Source organism: Rhopalosiphum maidis, chromosome 1 (genome assembly GCF_003676215.2).
Source record: "Rhopalosiphum maidis isolate BTI-1 chromosome 1, ASM367621v3, whole genome shotgun sequence".
In the NCBI taxonomy this organism is placed as follows: domain Eukaryota; kingdom Metazoa; phylum Arthropoda; class Insecta; order Hemiptera; family Aphididae; genus Rhopalosiphum; species Rhopalosiphum maidis.
Genome location: NC_040877.1, coordinates 2,132,707 through 2,153,131, shown reverse-complemented (window position 1 = coordinate 2,153,131; position 20,425 = coordinate 2,132,707). Strand labels below are relative to the sequence as shown.

Sequence of the window (20,425 nt, the reverse complement as noted above, 5' to 3'; positions counted from 1 at the left end):
CACGATTAAAGACACATGCTTTTAATTTGTATCGTGATTTGTATGTAACAACTGATAATGATTAGTAATAATGATAACTGATAAGTTTATCAAATTTTGTTTTGTAGGTGAAGATTTTAACATGTAATTTGATACTGACCATTATAGAATAGATCTATTCTGACTTTCTGAGTAGGTATTCTGATATATCTTAGTTCTAACTGTTCTGAGACCGTGGTTTGTGGTTCGCGCCCATAGGGCAGCGGTCGCCAACCTTTTGGACCTTGCAAACCACGATAAAGTCACTTATAGCTTATAATAGGTTTTTACATAAATACCGTTCCACTATTGATTAGTCTTATATCAAATTATTATAAAAAAATATATGTATAAAATAATAAAAAAGGATTTATACAGCAACATAATACAATCATACTTTGTCACATAGTGATTATATGACACGCACTCGCTGGAAGGTTATTAAAATAATATTGCAAATAACGTTCAAATTTTTCTGCGGACCACAAATAGTCCACGGATCATTGAATGGCGACTGTTGCCATAAGAAATAGATACACCAGTTACTCCTTATATCTATTCTAAATTCTAATTATTGAATATCTTATTCTATGCTCATACCATAGAAAATAGATACAATATTAGAGAAATTAGTTAAGTTAGTTTAAATGTTCTTAGTTCATGCTTAAAATACTTTATACAACTTATTAGTAGGTACAAGTTCTTTACTCTATAGGTTTGTCATAGTTCAAATATTCTATTACAATTTACATAATAGATAAAATTATTAATTTAATGATATTAAATTCTGAAGTTCAATGTCACTTTACCATTATCCTCTAGTGTAAACAGCTTGAATGAATATTATTTTAAATATACAAGAATTATTCAACTTCACATGTTAGATAAAATGGATCAGTTTGTTTTATTAAAAATTATGGTTAGATGTTTGATAGTTGATATAAATATAATATTTTACATAACTAAATTAAATTAGCTAAATTATGTCTGTAAAAAAAAAAATAAATATTAATAAAAATAAAACATTGGGTCAATGTGCCAAATGGCAAGCCTTCAATTAAATATAACATTTTGAAAAAAAGATCTTTTATTGCCAAAAAGCCTTTTATATATTAAATATAAGAATAAACTTAAGTAGCTTATAAACTGAAATTCTATTGAATTTATAGAGCTAGCGAAATGAGTCTAAGAGGGTAAATCTCTGGTTTAAATTTAATAATTAAATTACAAAATAATAAAATAATAAACAAATAAAATTCTAGTAATTTATTTTGGTCTACCCCGTTTGCTGTAATTTCCCTTCTTTGCTTTCTTGCTGGCTTCTGCTGCTGTTTTTGCTTCCTCAGCCTAAAAATAAAAAATGCATTATGTACAGTTATTTATTATATATTAGATAATAAAATTAACAAAATAATTTATAAATTTGGTATGCATAAATAATGTATGTTTATTAAAATAAAAATTATATAATTATATATGTATACTCTGTTTAATATAAGAGGCAAGAATGACTGTCAGCTGATATCTAGGCATGCCAGTGGTTAACATACTCTGATTGCATTACAGTGAAAATTCTTTGTAACAAAACTCTTTACGAGAAACTCTATAAAACATGAACATTAAATAATAATGGTTGGTTTGCTTTATAACCCATTAGTCAATTCATTCTCTATAATATATAGTCACTCTCAATAAAAAAAACAATATTTTATGTTTCATAACACAATAATTAACCTGTTATCATATTATAAATTATAAAAGTAATCGGCAAAAATGCCAAAATTTCCAAGAACGATTACATTATTTCATTATCTTCTATGAATCTCGTAATAATACCGTTATTATCAATATTGAATATATTCATTTTATTATTAACGTAATTTTGAACAAAAATTTTGTTTTTTTTTTTAAACCCTTTATTACAAAAACTCTACAATAAAAGAAATCTCTTAATCCCTTCAGATTCGTTACAAAGAGTTTTCACTGTATGTTATAATTCCAATAATCATCTAGCTTACAAAGGTTTTTTTTTTTGTTATAGGCTAACCTAACCTAACTTACTTGAATAAAAGCTAATGACAAAAACCGAAATATTAAGGTGTGTGGGCTAGCTAATCGTATAAAAATCTTAAATGAAACAGAGTATTTTATATAGTTAATAGTTAATGAATATTAAGCTACTACTAAAAATAGTTACTGAATACAATAAATATATTAATTATTTGTAATTTTATAATTTAAAATATACTTTTAAAAACTTTGTACAGTAAAATCCCGTTACAACAAACTCCAGGGGACTGAATTTTTTCTGTTATAATGAAAATTCGAATAAGCTCTTTATAAAAGCCCTGCTTTTTGGCAGGGGACTTCTATGACTTTCGTTATAATGAGATTTTTTGTTCTATTGGTATTTGTTGTAACGGAAATTTACTGTATTAATATTAATGTTTCTATAAATATGTTAAGTTAACTTACTTTACGTTTATTTGGCGTTGAAGAGAATGCAAAAAATGAATCCAACCTGCCTTGAGTTGTACCAGATCGTGCCTTGATTAACTTCTTAGCTCCATTTCTTACTCTATCTTCATTAAATCCTCTATCACCACATAAAAATTTGACTAATCCTTCTTCATCTGGATCCATCCATTTTAGCTAATTGTTCATTAAAATGTAAATATAGTTATAACTTTATATTAATGAGTTTTAAGAGGAACAAAAAAAAATTTAACATTGGGTGATTCATATGTTAGTAAGATACTCATAATTTCAAGCTATAATTTTTTTTTTTATTTTACAATTTTAAGTTGAAAATAATATTAAGTAATATTTCTTACTACAGTGAGTTCCGCTTAATGTGATCACTAGTTTATAAAATCAACCATTTATTTGAATCAAAATTGAAAATCCCAAACCAGTTCTTATGTTACTAATGTTAAATTAACCTTTTATTAGAATCACCAAGTACCAGATAATTGAATCATTTTTAATCATCTTATCGTTTTAATGGTATTTCAAACTTTCACTAAAAAGAAACAAGAATTGTTTTGAAAAAGTTAAAAGGAGCTATAGCATAAAATCATGTATATATATTAACTGAATATTGGTTGTAATTTCAGGCTAATATGAAAATGAAATTAGTATATTCTTAAGTACAATCAAAAATAAATAGATTCTTCACTTTATTTTATTTTAATCTAATTTCAAACACAAGTACATATAAAAATAAACTCATAAAAAGAAATGTTTTATGGAATCAACCGGTTAATAGAATCAAAATTATCTGAACCAATATGATCACATTAAGCGGAACTCACTGTATAATTTTTTTTTTTTTATGACATGCATTACTCTTTGTTATAAAGCAGAATATTTATAAGTTCTTCAATAAATAAAAATTGAATTTTGGACAAATAGTTTATGAGTATTTAAAGTTTAGATGAGCATAATCAATTCGGTATAAAGATACTCTACAACATTTTGGTCTATTATCCCGCTCATCTTAATTTAGGTACTTCACTAATCACCTCTTATGTTAACCTTATTCATAAATTCTGCTCATAGTGCCAAGTTGAAAGCTCCGTAATGAACACCTTTAATAGGATTAAAAGAGTTCAAAAACATAATATCTTACATATGATATTGTCTAAGCTAGACATCCATTTTCCTTCAATCAAACTACATCCTGATATAAGATTTCCTCTATCTCTCAAGTTCTGCTAATAATATTTAAATCTCCAGCAGGTAAATTTAACTCTTTAATTCTTTTAGCCATCATAATTTTCAATGTAATATTTTTCTTTACCTGTTCACATGTACCACGTAATGTGGTAATAATAATTATTTGGCTACCACAAACTATAACCCCACGTTTCTGCTTTAACTTGTATACGTCAATTAATTTATGTACATTGTATCAACTTATTGATTTATCATTATGTATATTTAACCTCATTTTTTGGGAGGATTTTTCTGTATTTATAAATAAAATATTACATCTATAGTTTCAGGATCTCTTATCTCTGGTTCAATAAATAACCGTCTAGCTTCCTTAAATGGCCAATTTTCAGGTACTTGATATTTTTTAGTATCTAAATTTTCAATAATGTTTTCTAATGATCTGTATTGCCGCATTAACTCAATAGCTCGTTTTGGTCCAACCCCTTTGATACTGTTACAGTAATCACATCCCAACAGTATACACAGATCTATGAACTAAAAATATAAATATATTATAAACATTCATATTTGAGTTAACAATAAAAAAAATTATTTTTGACTAAAATTACTTCATCTCTAGACATTTCCATTGTTTTTAACACTGAATCTAATTGAAATTCTTGAATTGGCATTTTTCTGGCTTCACTGAATGTCATGTGACGTAGTAACACTGGAGAACCAAATGTTAAGGCGTCCATATCTTCAGTAGCAGTAGCATACACTTTACCAGCTTTTACCATAGCAGCACACTGTGCTTCAGCTTCACATGGAGCCTATAAAATAAATAATCTCACAATGATATTTAATAACTATAACTGTATTATGACTAAAAGACAGAACATTATTATTTGATTATTATAAAACTCTTTATATTAAAAAGTAAAATATTATTCAGGTTAGAAGTTTCAAGTTTGTAAAACAATAGATTTAAGAACTAATAACAATATGCTGTTGAACTTTTCAATAAAATGAGGTAATATCAGTGGCGCTGAAGTAAAAAAAAATATGTAAGACAAACATTTAAAACAAACACCCATGCACCACATAATTAGTTTATATTTGAAGTTTGATCACTGTTTCTGTAATACAATAAAACCATACATTCTCCCAGATAATAATTTATGTTTGCATGAAACTTTGTGGTGATGGGTATCCACCCACCCACCAACAATCTTATATGTAGGACAATTGTCCTACATTAACATAGTGTAGTGTTTGGTGCCACTGGGTAATATAGAAAGTGCAAACAGAAAGTCCTCAACTAAAAAATTCAGGGGTGTAGCAATATATAGTAGGTATATGACAAGACATCAAAATTCAAGCAAAGACTTTCTACTTAGTAGTATGAAATAGTTTACATAATATATCCTTTCGATAGTACTTAGATAGACAGAAAAAAATTACAAGTCATAAAAATAAAGTTTTAGATCACACATGGTATGATTGTAATTTTTTTACCGTCAAACCTTTTGGGAAGCACAAGACATATTAATATGGTATACAAATGTGAGACATACTTCCACAAAAGGAACTCCCATTAATTTTAGCAGTTCTTTGCATTCGGTCATATGAATTGATGTTACTTTTACCAATCGTTTACTGAATTTGTCAATTCCAGTAGCATCACCTACAAAACAGTAAGTCAAAATTAGATATATATAATTTAACCCATAATAGTATGCAACAATACCGGCTTCTTCTGCTTTTTCTAATGATTTTTGTGCTTCCTGCCTCCTATCAGCCCGTTTTTCTAATTCTGATGATTTCATTTGAGGTGGCTTACCATCAAATACATATACTGGTTTAATACCATTTTCTAAAAGTCTTATTGTACGATAGAATGTACCCATAATATGACTGGGATAAAAATATACAGATATTTAATTGATTTTATTATATATTATATTGTTTGATATTAATAAATACCTAGTAGTTTCACCATCAGCGCTTGTCAGTTGTGCTCCCTCACTGCGAACTGCAATCAAAAACTGATAAAGACTCATTGAAGCATCAATCGCAATTTTTCGGCCTAAATTCAACCATGTATATTATTAAATATAAGATCAATAGCATAATCAAAATTATATTACATGTATAATATTTAATTATTAATAATTCAAAACTTTCTATACGTAAAAGAATTATATGAATACTTTATTTTAATATGTTTTTATTACCAATATTACACAAGCTGATCTATTAAATAATTAAATCAACTAATTTTCTTATTAACTTAGTTTTATGTAACAATTATTCTTAGTTTAGAATCTTTCTCCTCTAATATCCAGCATTTATATTTTAATTAATATTAAATATTCTTACATTGTTAAGTATATTTGTTGATGGAATTAAATATATTATTATTATTATAAATAATATTGCGATTACTTTATATTCAAACTGTTTGTTAATTAATATATAATATATAATGACTTACCAAAATGATTTTTAATTTCATTTTCTTTGATGGCATTTGGAGCAATGTCCGCTATAAGTTTCGCTAAACCAGTAATACCCATAACAGAGTTTTTATAAAACTAAATTTCACAATTTTGAGGAAAATGTGGTTATTTCACTAGCATTCAATGAAATATTCAAATGACAATGACACTATAGGTCTATAGATGAAATAATGTATTAACTATTAAATTCTTAAATCATACATGGACAATAAATCTGAAACTTATAAGTGAAAAAGTCGAAAAATTTACACTTGTAACACAAATACACAATAATCAGTTAGAGCAGTACACTTGTACACTATTAAAAAAAGTACACAATAATAGTAAACAAATACAAATTATAGAAATATTTTAGCGGTAAAAATACAAAATCATGATTACAGATGATCATTTTTTGAGGTTATGTCATGATGAATAGTTTTTATAACCAACATAATATACCTTAGTATATTAAAAAAAAAACCAAGGAAGTAATAATCATTGAAAAAAAAAAGAGGGAAACTAAGTAACTGACTACTATATCTATAATTCTGCTTTGTATAGCTGCAGGCTGCAGCTGTGACAGTGGCGTAGCTAGAGGGGGGACTGATCAATTTTTGTAAAATACAATTTAAGAATTTTGTAGTGATTTTCATACACCATTAAAAGTGAAAATAATTTTTAAATTTTCTTGATATTTATGCTACTGTGCTGTGAGCCTATATATAGTTAATAGTTATAGGAGTTGACTTCGCAAATTCAAATTTAACTAGTAAATTACTAAATTAGTTATTGAGTAGATTTCTGAAGTACCTAATGGATGTGTTAAATTTGAATTCAAATATTCAATAATTAATTATTGCATACGAAAAAAACGATTCATAATAAAGGAGAAGGACTGTCAATAAACAGTCAGATCTATACTCTGTCCAGCGAGGGAACGCACCGCAAACCGACCAAAATCAGTTTTTCTGCACATTCACCGCATTTCCCAATGATAGTACCCAGCAGTGGCGTAGCGTGTGAGTATGCTGTGTATGCACAGCATACACTTCACAAATTGAAAAAATAATTTTTTTTGTATTAATAATATAATATTTTTATAACAAAATTTTTGATTGTATTAATTTAGTATTTCATAATATAATATTTTGTAAATTTTCTTCTAAGCTCATTAGGATTAACCTAACCTAACCTTTCAGGGTTTTTCCTGACGCTTTTGAAAATTACTGCACAGCATATTTTATTTTGACCCCAAAGTACCAACTAGATTCAATTTCTTTTTCAAAGAGGGACTGAAGTCAAAAATCAAAGCACTATTATTACTTTAAAACGTGATGACAGACACAAAAATAAAAAAAATAAAAACATACATACTTACGTAATAAAATAAAAGTTTAATGAAAAAAAAAGTGTGACAAAATGAAATTAGTATACCTAACAATGATTCGTGTTTACTTGCTTACGCGTACATACCTACTTAGATTAATAACTGTAAATAAATAAAACGACAAACAATCGTAATATAACATTTTATTTTGATTTTTTTTTTGCATATTTTTCAATAATTTTATCGTTTAATGTATATAATAGGTAGTCTATTTTTCAGCAATTATAATGAATTTTTGTTACCAAATTTCGATAGGTAATGAAAAAATAAATATACTTAACAAATAATAGATTTTTTTTTAAATAGGATTTGATATATTATAAATACGCATCAATTTCGTCTATTGGCGTCTAATATTTGAGATAAATTTATTAATACACAGTACATACATTTATATTATTTTATACATTTTTTATTCAACTATAATATGTTTAGTTTTTTTTTTTTTTAATGTACTATAGGTAAAAAGTATAAAATTGCCAAATGTTTATATTATTGTATTACATTTTTAATAAACATGAATTGAAAGTAAAATCGTATTATTTATAAAAGGTATTTTTTTTTAATTCGATTTGATATCTATATTTATTAAAGACATATTATCTACATGTTTTGGTGATTTTAAGTGTGTATAAATGTATGCTTTTTTAACTAATTTTTTATACATGAATTTCCGGGTCATATATTTATAAATAAAATTTATTTTCTTAGGTTTAGTATCAGAGAATACTAAGGTATTCAATTTAAATATTTAATAGACAAAAATACACTTAGAAAAATGGTGAAAGACAAATTTTTTAAATTATGGGGTTGGTTTACGGCGTGTTGGGGCTAATGATGTGGATATTCTTCGTTGCAATAGTTATATTAACTATGCTTGTGGATACATTTTTGTATCAAACTTTTTGGCAAGAGTTTTTTCTAGCATTACCTACCCATATAATTTAATACTTCGATCTCATAAACACAACTAGGTACTCGTATATTAAAAATCAAGAGTTTGATGCAATGGAAAAAAAAACTTTCAGCGCCATAAAAAAAAAAAAACAATAATATTCCGAATTTATAGCATGAAATGATTTAAACCCATCAAAATTAATAATGTATATATATATATATATATATTTATATGAATGAATGTAGTGATTAATATATTGATTTGTTTAATTTGTATGTATATTTATTATATTTATAACTATAAATTAAATTGTAATTATATTTTATTTATAACGTTATATTAATCGATGGTAATAAATTATAAACTATTAGTATTATTAAATTGTTACTGATGGTTTTTTAAATAAGATCTATGTTGTAAAATAGCTTTTATAGTTTAAGTATCCCCATACATGTTTAGGGGACAGAAACTTCAATCAATAATAAAATTAGTTTGTGAACGCTCAAGCGAGCTTATCATATTCAAATTTCAAATTACGCAAGTGATATTAATACAAAATAACATTGACATGAAATGTTTTAAACGGCGGTCTGTGAAATAATAATGTGCCGCTCCCGAGACTATTGCGCGTAGCCCCGCTTTGAGGAAAGTGGGCGCGGTTACGGGTGACCGCCGCCGCGGCGATATGAAATTTAACGCCATCTCTTGAGCGTTGTATACGTTTCACTTTTACTATAACGGCCTCTTAATCCGCAACACTACGTCCGCGCCGCGCTATAGTCCGCTATATCTAATGACTAGTACCTATCATGTTCATTATGTACGCAGTATTCACGTTGGCGATTGCATACGGGTACAGACGTTCAGCGACAACTATTTATATTTCTTATCGATAATATTAATAACAAAACATAAAATGCTCGCGGTCGTGTTTTTGTCATTTGTGTATGCAGGATCAGTTTTACATACGTTATCGTCAGCCATTTATTTTTTGTTTATTAAATATAATATTGTGTTATGTATTTACGTGATATATATTAACAGACACATAAAACATTGTGTTATTGTATGTTTCAAGTTAAATTTTAAAAAAGAGTATAGGGGGGCTACGCCCCCCACGATTTTATTAACTTACTATTTCAATGCATACATTAAGCTGAAACTCACGCTACGCCACTGGTACCCAGCAATAAGCGAACCAGTTTTGATAGCATAGTGACACGGGGGGATGCGTAGAATCGGCGCGTTTTCTCACGAGTCTCGCTGGACTGCAGACTATAGTATATTTTTTACCCGGGCAAAGTATAAAATTAGCTCAGTTAGCTCACTCTAATCTCTCTAATATGCCACACTCTATGACGTACGCAGAAAATGTTTTTGGGGGTGTTTTTGAAAATCAGTTATTGAAAAGTAAAACTTTTTTTTAATAAACATACGAAATTTTTTTTAAAAATTACCCATACCTACTTACGATATTTTTTTTTAAGTATAAACATTGATACAATAAAAAAATTACAATACTAAATCTAATTTTCGTGAAGTTTTAGCCATTATGTTAAAAACATCTTCACAGTTAATACCTATGTCTCTATGCACATTTAACAATATTAATTAATTTAATCTTTCGTCGCCAGTTTTGTTATGGTAAATAACAAATTTAAATACTAAATACGTTTTCAATCTTCGAAGAGAAGAAAATGGAGCGTTCACTATAGAAGCTATACGAATACTGAGAGCGTAGATCAATAGGCAAAAACCGATGAATTGATTGGTACAGTGTTGAATCACATTTGATAAAATAAATAAAAATAATTATTTTGTGTAATATAATAATATTAATAATTAAATAGTGACTGGTAAAAATTTATAGGATACAGAATTTATAAAGTCAAATCTCCAAATTTGCTTATTTATATATTTGTTTGTCTGCTCCCGTAAAATTTTTTCTTTTTCTAATGGTTCTTTACATGGTTTTTTACTTTGCTTTTTAATTTTACATGTGTATCAGACTGTATTCCTAGAAGAGTGTCCACATTCAAAGCATTTAATTTTGACTTTTGAGTGAATTTTACTGTGTAGGTAGTTTTTATTACATTTCATCTATGCGAATTCAATTCAAAGATATTATTAAGATAATAAGCTAGAATCAATTCAAACACATAAATGTATGGACTCAATTCAATATTAAAAATTATTCTAATTTGTTAGGATTCTCGGAAAAAAAGAACAAGTAAAAAAAAACACTGAAAAATAGAACAATTTTTAAAAATTTTAAATATATTAAATAAAAACAGTGTTAAAATTTGTTAAAGTTCAGTCTATAATCTATATACTATAATGACTTGACAAGACTGACAACGGTCTACGAGAATCGAGAGACAAATAATAAAATAATAGAATAGATAGTATAATAAAAATTAAAAACAATTGCTTGTTAATGTAAAAACAAATCATTCAAAACTATTAATATCAAATTTAATAATCTGTTGGTTATAAATTTATAATACAACTACACAGACACAAACACGATTATGTGTCAATGTGTTTTGCTGTAAGCCTGTAAACATATTGTATACAAATTAAAATCGAAAATAATACGATAATAAGAACGAAAATAGAAACGCGTTGATTATCCGAGCTCTCTAATAACACAGGTTGCTAATAGTATGGTCTTGACGTGATAACTCAGTGATTGACAATGTAATAATATATTATAACCGCATTTTTGAATGATTATTTATAATTCATCCCAAAAATTAGAATACATTTGGAGACTTAAAAACTTTCATTTTGGTCGTTGAAAAATTGCCGCCTGGGGCAACTGCCCCCTCCTCTTAACCCGGAACTTTAGTTGACTATAAATGACCTTTTCATACTTAATCATAAAATTTATTAGTGGTAAAATATAAAATAACATTTTATTAAGTACTGGAAATCTCCCATGTAGACTTTTCATACTTTCATGCAATTATTTGAAAGAACAAATTTTAGTCTATTGAGTCATAGAAGTGTTAAAGTGTTTTCATTTAATTTTTATATTTCAATTTAATAAATATATTTGAAATGGAAACTTTTAAATCCAATAAAGGAGGTTAAAAAGTAGCTTTTGAAGGATATACATATATTTTTTATTTTATTGATATATTTATTATTTGTATATTATTTAAGAGCAAATTTTACCAGCAACACGCTCAATTTTCTCATTATATAATAATAATAATTTGATACACATTTTTCGAGTAAATGTGCTTAAATAATCATTTTTAATCTTCATAATCAATTAATATAATTTTTTTTTTTTTTATATTCAAATTTTTAAAAATTGTTCCTTTTTTCCTTTGTTCCTTTTTACCGAATACCTTTGTTAGTATTAAGTTTTTATTTTTGCTTCAATTGGTTTTTCACAAATACAATGTAATATCATACCTGTCTATCAAAGTATAATATGACAATTAACATTAAAATAGAATAAGTAAATAACCATACGAAAACCAAATATTTCGGGGGGTGTTTGAACACCCAAAACACCTCCCTGTGTACGTCCCTGGCCTCACTTATATATACTTATGTACCAGATACCTCTAAATAAAAGAAAAATATAAGTTTAAAATTTGAAATCTGTGCCCCTCTATATGATTAGTGCCCCGGATCGCCTCTTCTAGATCTCGTACTATCATCTATCAGTAAAGGCTGGTAATAGTATTATAACTATTATACACATAATGTATTGTTATAAAAACTATTTTAGTAATTTATTTTACCTTTAGTAATAATATATACAAATATTGAAATATGAATACTTATATGATAATATGGACAATATGGTATAAAATATAAAATAAATTAATACGCAATAACAATATAACATATACCCATTACCTACAAGTTACAATTAATTTACGTGTCTAGAAAATAATTAAGTAAATATTTAGTTTTGGTGAGCAATGAATATTTTAAATACCTATCTAGTTCCAGTATCTAGTATCTACGAATACTTATTTTTGAATAACAATAAATTAAGAAAATGATTTGTGTACACGTAAATTACCTAGCTTGGTATATTCTATTTCGTCAAAATTTAAGCTTCAAGCGTTTATAAAAAATACATATTTGGAATTACCTACGAATTACGTTAAGATTTTTTTTCAAATCCAGTAATGATAATTTATGAGAAACTTTTTACTAAATTTTCAAATCTAGGATGATATGAATTTTTTACAACTATAAATTCATTTGCAAATTTTCAGGATTTGATTGAATTTTCTTTAAAATTCTAATTTTAAATGCTTTTAAAAAAATAATTAAGCGTAATATTTTATGATAATGCGATTGTTATAAAAAATATTATTTTGACGTCACAAACTCACAAAGTTAATGTATTAACTAATATTAATTAGATCGAATTAGGTGCGAGAACGAGAACCAAACTTAAAGTTTTACTAGTTTTAGATTTGAGCTTTTTTTAAATAAACATGATATAACAGACAGTAAAAACACAGACTAAAACTAATACGAAATAACTAATAATACAAAGAGAAAGGATTAAAGACTATAGATTAAAAAAAAACGTATTTTTTGTCGTAAAACCAATACCAGTGGGTCTATTTATCACTCAGTTTATTAGAATCTAAAATTTAACGAAATAATTGTTATTGTGTATTTATGAACTTTTATTTTGTTACATTTGAATGTTAATAATAATAGACATACAATTGTAAAAGTAAATTGTTTTTCACCGGCGAGATTGACAATAGTAAATACTGTATATATCATTTATTTTTAAAAGAAGTTTTGCTAAAAAGTTTGATTTATAATTTTGATAAAAATATATTTGTGACTTTTAACAGATCATTTAGTTTTATAAGAAGTGTTTAAGTGATAACTATATTATATTATATATTTCCTTTATAATGAATAGGTTATAGCTTAGATTATTATCTAGGCTCTCTAGTATTAACTATTAGATATTAAAAATTCAAATATCTTAAAAAAAAACTTGTATTTATTTAATATATTTTTGATTCCTATATAAAAATAATGTAGGTAGTTAAGTAGTTTATATGGTTCAAAAACAAGTTTTTAGTAGGTCATGATTCATGGGGGTTCAGAGTAGGTACCTTTTATGTTACACAGGGTGAACATTATTTTTGATTAAATATGATAGCAGTCTATAAATTAAAATAATTATATAATTCAAAATAACCAACTATTACAGTTATTAAAATATCAAAATGTGATATTGATAGATTTTGTCTTAGTAGGGATTTTATTATACAATCCATACAGCACTATTTATATTTTGTTTTTAGATATATGATAACTAGGGCCCGGATTACATGCTCTAAAAACCTTAGAAATATGCATTTATGCTCTTATTTTATAGAAATATGCCCTATAAAATAAAAAATGTTCGGCATTTTAAATATAAATAAATAAAATCGAATGAAAGTTACGCATACTCGGATCATGACAAACACAACTAATGTATGATTCACTAAAACTTACTCAATAATAGATTACTATTTGTCTCCATAGGTCTCAGATAAGATAAAAAAATGACTTCGACAAATTACATGGACTATAAATATGTTATTTTAATTAAAATAAGCAAAATATTACATATTATGCATTTAAAAGTTAAAACCCGTATAAATGCAATAAAAAATTGTAAAATACAGAAATATACACTACAGTCATTACATGTCAAAAAATGCAAAATAAAATTTTATATTTCGGATCTATTGACTCAGTGGCGGTGCCAGAATTTTAGTACCAGGTGGGCCAGGGCTAAGCCCAAGATTTTTTAGGGGGGCCAATATATTAACTTGATATATATAAAAATAATAGTGATGACAGGCACTTTTGCAAGAGAGGAGTGGTCAAATCACCATTAGGTTATTTCTTTGTCGCATAAACTTATTAAAACAATAATTTGTAAACATGTATAAATAGTATTTTTTTCTAATAAAACATCTATTAATGTAACCACTTTTTATATACTTAAAAAATTATGTAAATATAATACCTAACCTAACCTACCTAGCTTCTATTTAATAATTGACTTTTTAAGGTGGGCAGGCCCACCCCTGGCGCCACCACTGTATTGACTACAAATCAAACTTGTAGCTTACCTAGCTATTTTTTGGACTGTTCAGAAAAAACATGTAAATACATAAAAATCCGTGCCCTTATGATAACAATCTAGACAAATAGGTATGCAATACATAATAAACAGTAAATAAAACAATGAATTAGAATTTTAATTTGTTTAATTTAAAGAAAAAAGCAAAATAAAAAAATGCTAAGAATGGAGAAATTAAAATATCATTTTTAAGTCATTCCTTACAAAACAATAAAATTAATAAAATTTCAATGAGCAATCAATTCAAATTTAAAAATTTACATGTACATTCAGTATAAACAATTGAACATTACCATTGAATTATAATTTAACAATTTATAATATTTTCCTTTAAAAAGATTTGATCATTGTGAATTTGGTATACAGATTTTTAGAGACAGAACATTCAATATTAAAAACAATGAAACATTGACAGATGTACAATGTCAAATAATTCTTATTTTACATAATACAATGATTAGATATAAAATAAATATTATGTTTACTGAAAAAAGTAAAATTACTCATAAACTACAAATAAATTGATACTTGATACAATTTTTACACGACAAATAAATTATATTTATGAAATATTTAATTTTTATAATTAAATATTAATATAGTTAAAATAAACTTAGTTAATTAATGATTAATAAAAGAAAAGCCTTAAAATATTGATTCTATACTAATTATAAACAAAACAAATATTATAGTATATACTGAGTATAGGAAAGAAGTTTTATACAAAACTAATAATATATTTACTGAACTAAAAAGTAAGCATTTCAAAATATAAATATAATAACCTAATAAGTAATAAGTTTCTCTTAACTAAAATTTATTTAAGTTACATTAAACATTAACCATGTGGGTTTTTTGGTGATATTTGAAATGACTTGAGCTGGTAAAAGATTTTAAGCAAATGTCACATTTGAATGGTCTGTGACCAGTATGTGTACGGTAATGAACCACTAGACCACCAGCACTAGAAAATAACTTATCACATACATCACACTTCAATGTTTTTTTATCATTTGAAATCACATGTGATTTTTGGTGGTACTTGAAATGACTGGAGCTAGTAAATGATTTGAAGCAAACTTCACATTTGAATGGACGATCACCAGTATGCATTCTGTAATGAACTACAAGGCCACCTGAACTGGAGAACAATTTGTTACAAACATCACATTTCAAGGTTTTTTTTGCAATCAATTGTGAATGAGTCTTCTGATGATACTTGCAGTGACTGGAACTAGTAAATGTTTTAAAACATACATCACACTTAAATGGGCGGTCACCAGTGTGAGAGCGATAATGAACAGTCAGACCACCAATACTGGAGAACAGTTTGTCACATACATCACATTTTAGCGGTTTTGTATCTTGTAAAAAGTGATGGGTTCTCTGATGGTATAAGATACCATTAGCACAAGAATATTCTTTGTTGCACACATGGCATTTAAATGGTTTATCTCCTGAATGTACACGCATGTGGTAATTGTAATGACTTGAATTTGAGAAAGTTTTATTACATAAATCACATTTGAAAGGTTTGTTACCTGTATGTGTTCTGTAATGGACAGTCAATCCACCAGAACTAGAGAATGATTTTTTGCACACATCACATTTAAACAGTTTGGCTTTGACCTCGGCTTTTTTTAACCCAAACTCATGTAAATGCTTTTTGGTATCTAAATTTTGAACTAGTTCCTTGGGTGTAGAGAATTGTCCATTCAATAATGTGTTACTTCTATGACTGAAATCAAAACTATTCAATAAAATTAGATAATAGTTAAAAAAAAACTAATTTATTTATATCTTACTGCGGAGGTCTGAATAAATCATTTCTATTAAATCGAAACGCCGGACTGATTTCTATTTCACTCTCAAATAGACTACTGTTGAACATTTCTCTATCAAATCGTATAGTTAATCTTGCACTGGAATTTAATTCATAGGCACTAGCTGGTAGACCAAATGTTGGCATATGACTGTAAATAGAACAAGAATATGCTTGTGAGTAATTTATTTTTATAAATAATCGTTATTAAAGTATACATATTTTAATCTTCATATATTATAATATCATACCATGATTACCTAATTAAAATGTATAGTAGTAAAATAAATTGTTAAAACATTAAAAATCTAAAATAATACATTTAAGGAATGTAATAAACTTGAATTATAATAGGCATAACACTGAGAAAATTCTAATACTGTATTGTATAAAATTTGATTAATTTAATCTAAAAGTTTAATATTAAAACTTAATGGATCAATCATGGGCTACTAAATCTAATTCAAAAGACTAGTATTTGACTATTGGTTCAATAAATAACAATACCTAATTGATAATAGTCAATGTAAATTATTTTCTGACCTCTAAACTTGAAGGACTAAATTTTATTGAAAGATACATAAAAAAATAAATAGAATACAGATTCCTACTAGTATTAGTTAGTCCCAATTTTTTTACACTGAATACATAATTTTTACCTTATATTATTTATCAGAGAGCCGTGGTTTACAGAACGATCATGTTTGATATTATCCATGGCATCAACCCGCGTCGTCGACACTGGATGATTGGTTTCCATACTCGGAGTTGATTAATTTAATAATGAAATTTCATTATAAGACTATTTCAATATAGAACATAAAAACATATTATTCAGCATTGATAGACATAACAAACACTATATACATACGAATATTGTATATTCCTTAATGATGAATAGTACAACACACGTACACAGTATATATTGAATATAAAAAATCGGAAAATGGTTACTTGTGGATAAAAAATAATAATTTCATAAATTAAAAAAATGTTGTCAATGAAGACAGTTTTGAATTTTGTGTAAAATTCGCATAATTTCATGTATAGGTATCATAATCATATCGTATATAAACAATAAAACCGACTCGGCGTATTTTTGATAAGAACCGAGTCGGGCGTTCTGTTGTACCAGCAGTAGTTGTAACTTGTAACCATGAATGGTATGAATTAAGATATCTATCTCCTATATTACCTAAATAAAAAAATGATCGTGCGTTTGTCAGTACTCGATAATCTTGGAAACCACAAAAGCTATCGAACTTACTGTCGAAGTCATATTCATATATTATGTTCGGTTGGTGCTCCCATTAGTTTTTGTTTTGGTAAGGTACCTCAAAAAAAAAAATTGTTTTACGGATAATACGCACGATTAAAGATACTGTCTTTAATCGTGATAATACGTTTGCCGAGTCAGTTATTAGTTCAATAGTTATATAAAATAAACTCAATTTGAAAATGTAAAGGTATATTTTTTTTTTGATAATATATCTTAATATGATAGGTATTACAAATCTTATACAATTATCTGTTATCTGTATGTTATTATTATTATTATTGTTTTATGGTACCTAAGATCTATTAGCACATTAATAAATTTACGATCTTAATTAAACATTACTTATAAAGTTATAATAATACATTAATACCTATAAAAAAAATGATAATAGGTAGGCAGTGGTAGTTATACATTATGAAACTATGACCATATTGATATTTATTATTTTTAATTTATATTATTTGTTATATTCTGTGGTATAAGTGGTATTACACACTTGTAAGTAGTTAAGTAGGTACCTACCTATATTACAAATTCTCAATATTGTACAGTATTATAAAAAAAAAAATGCCCTAAGAAAAATATGCTAGTGCATCTAATCAATAATTTTATTATAAATCGGTTATTTGTTTGAGAAATAAATATCAAATAATGGTTTTTAACTACCTATATTATGAAATTCTAAGTTCATCATTATCAATTAATTTGTAGTAATATAGTATGAAAAGATAAAATGTAAGTACTAAATATAGACTAATAAGCCTGACCTAACCTAAATATAGTATAAGCTATAAATTAGTCAATGGGTTACTAGTTTACTACCTAACTATTAAAAATGTGCAATACGAAAAGTTGGGAAAATAGCTTGGTAGGTGTGATAAGAAGTTAAGTCGTCTGAAATCATTGAAATCCTTGTAGATGGTAGTAATTAATAACTTGGCTATCGTAATTTGTTGTATGGAGTTTAGGAGTGCATTAAAAAGGTAAAAGGAACATATGTCCCGGGGGAAGTTTTTTGGAATTTGACTATACGTATTGACATTATTGATTTATTTTAAGATATTATTATCTATTTTTACAGTATTACTGTATTTACAGAAAGATGTTAATAGTGGCGTTAATACATTTTGAGTTGTATAATAAGTTGATATAATATGGTAAAAATATATATTATTATAATATTTATAATAATTAAATACTTAGAGTATATTAAATATAATAGGTTCGGAAAAAATCCTACCAGTCTATCATAAATCATAATAGTTTTTCGGGAATGGAACTTTTCGGCATGGCCATTTTGGCGATAGATATTTTCGGCGACGCCGATTCAACGATAAAGACAAAATACAAGCGAAAGTGAAAATTAAATATCTAAGGTTAAGTTAGTTTAATACAATTTTAAATAAAATAATTGAATAGAATTATTTAAATAAATAAAAAAAAAATGTAAATATAATAATAATAATTAAATTATATAATATGATAGATTAAAAAAAAATCACCAGTTTATGTAAAATTAACAAATTATAAGCAGGGACGGATACATAGTACGAACAATCGGTAACGGGTAATAGTCCACAAAAAAAGTTAAAAAAATGTAGACACGGATAAACGTATTTTTAAATTAGTTGATAGATATGATAATAATGATATTCCCACATTTATCAGGGGAATGTCTAATAAATTATTATTATTAATATTGTTAGTAATAATATAGCATAAAAATAAAATATTGATTAGATATATTAATTTTACATAAACTGGTGTTCTTTTTTTTAATCTATATTATTTTATTTTATTATTATTATTATAACTTAACCTTAGATATTTAATTTTAATTTAAGCTTGTTCCTATTTTGTCTTTATCGTCGAATCAGCATCGCCCAAACGGCAGCGCCAAAAATTATATGTATTGCTGAAATGGCAGCGCCGAAAAGTCTTAAACTCTAATTTTTCGTATTCAATAATACATTATTCAATTTAAATTTAACACATCCATAACAGTGACCCACTCCTGAGTGATACTTATAATCTTACAAACTTTCTTTTTTATTATATTTATAGTAAAGTTATCAAATAAAAGATAATAATTTTAGTAAATTAATAACATATAATTAGGTATATCATATAGGTATATATAATATAGTAAGTACCTATATTTTTTTTAAACTATAACTTTTGTCGAAAACTATTAATTATCATGAAGACAAGTATTTGGTCATTATATTTTCTTCGATTTGAAAACAAATCATTTTAAAATATTTTTAATAGAATTTATTTTTTTTATGAGTTGTGTAAATAATGAAGCTACCGGATGTTGTATAAGGTTATAGATGACATTTGATATGTATGGCAACATCCCAGCTGGCGTTAGGTTTTAATTTCTAAATTATAACAAAAATGAATTTATTAAAACGTAAAAACTACAAAATTATATTTTACAGGCGCCATTGGAATGTACTCAAATAGACTATGAAGTTTATACGTACTACAATTTTTAGCCATCAAAATCCTCTATTGTAGGTTCACAAATTAATTTAAATCTACATTTTTCAGTGGTACACTATTATACTGATGAGTGATGTGATATCAGAACTTTTCTTTGTGGGTCATAGACTGTTATTTATTATAATTAGAGATCTAATTATAAGATCTAATAAAGGTAAAATCAATACGAACAACATTTTAAAATACACATGAACATTTTTGAAATTGTTT

At 26.2% G+C, this 20,425-nt stretch overlaps 2 protein-coding genes across 7 annotated transcripts; both read right to left on the bottom strand.

The window, feature by feature from the left end:
- Nucleotides 1-1,087: 1,087 nt before the first annotated feature.
- Nucleotides 1,088-6,515, bottom strand: LOC113550181 (flap endonuclease 1). Of its 2 annotated transcripts, none has more exons than XM_026951885.1 (8): nt 6,173-6,515; nt 5,662-5,723; nt 5,426-5,592; nt 5,253-5,362; nt 4,305-4,508; nt 4,012-4,230; nt 2,494-2,670; nt 1,088-1,365 (listed from the first exon to the last, which is right to left on the bottom strand). In XM_026951885.1, the coding sequence occupies exons 1-8, from the start codon at nt 6,206-6,208 to the stop codon at nt 1,285-1,287; spliced, it is 1,056 nt and encodes a 351-aa protein (XP_026807686.1). In that variant the 5' UTR covers nt 6,209-6,515; the 3' UTR covers nt 1,088-1,284. The 2 variants fall into 2 exon arrangements, with proteins under 2 accessions (XP_026807686.1, XP_026807685.1); XM_026951884.1 differs by having other exon boundaries at nt 5,662-5,764; nt 6,173-6,514.
- Nucleotides 6,516-15,345: 8,830 nt separating this feature from the next.
- LOC113547889 (zinc finger protein 235-like) lies at nt 15,346-17,843 on the bottom strand. 5 transcript variants are annotated; one of them, XM_026948461.1, is made up of 5 exons: nt 17,696-17,842; nt 17,088-17,623; nt 16,412-16,579; nt 16,148-16,356; nt 15,346-16,063 (listed from the first exon to the last, which is right to left on the bottom strand). In XM_026948461.1, exons 2-5 carry the CDS (start codon nt 17,186-17,188, stop codon nt 15,438-15,440), a joined length of 1,104 nt encoding a protein of 367 aa, XP_026804262.1. In that variant the 5' UTR covers nt 17,189-17,623; nt 17,696-17,842; the 3' UTR covers nt 15,346-15,437. The 5 variants fall into 5 exon arrangements, with proteins under 5 accessions (XP_026804262.1, XP_026804259.1, XP_026804261.1 ...); XM_026948458.1 differs by having other exon boundaries at nt 15,346-16,356; nt 17,088-17,230; nt 17,300-17,623; XM_026948460.1 differs by having other exon boundaries at nt 15,346-16,344; nt 17,696-17,843.
- Between the last annotated feature and the right edge of the window lie 2,582 nt (nt 17,844-20,425).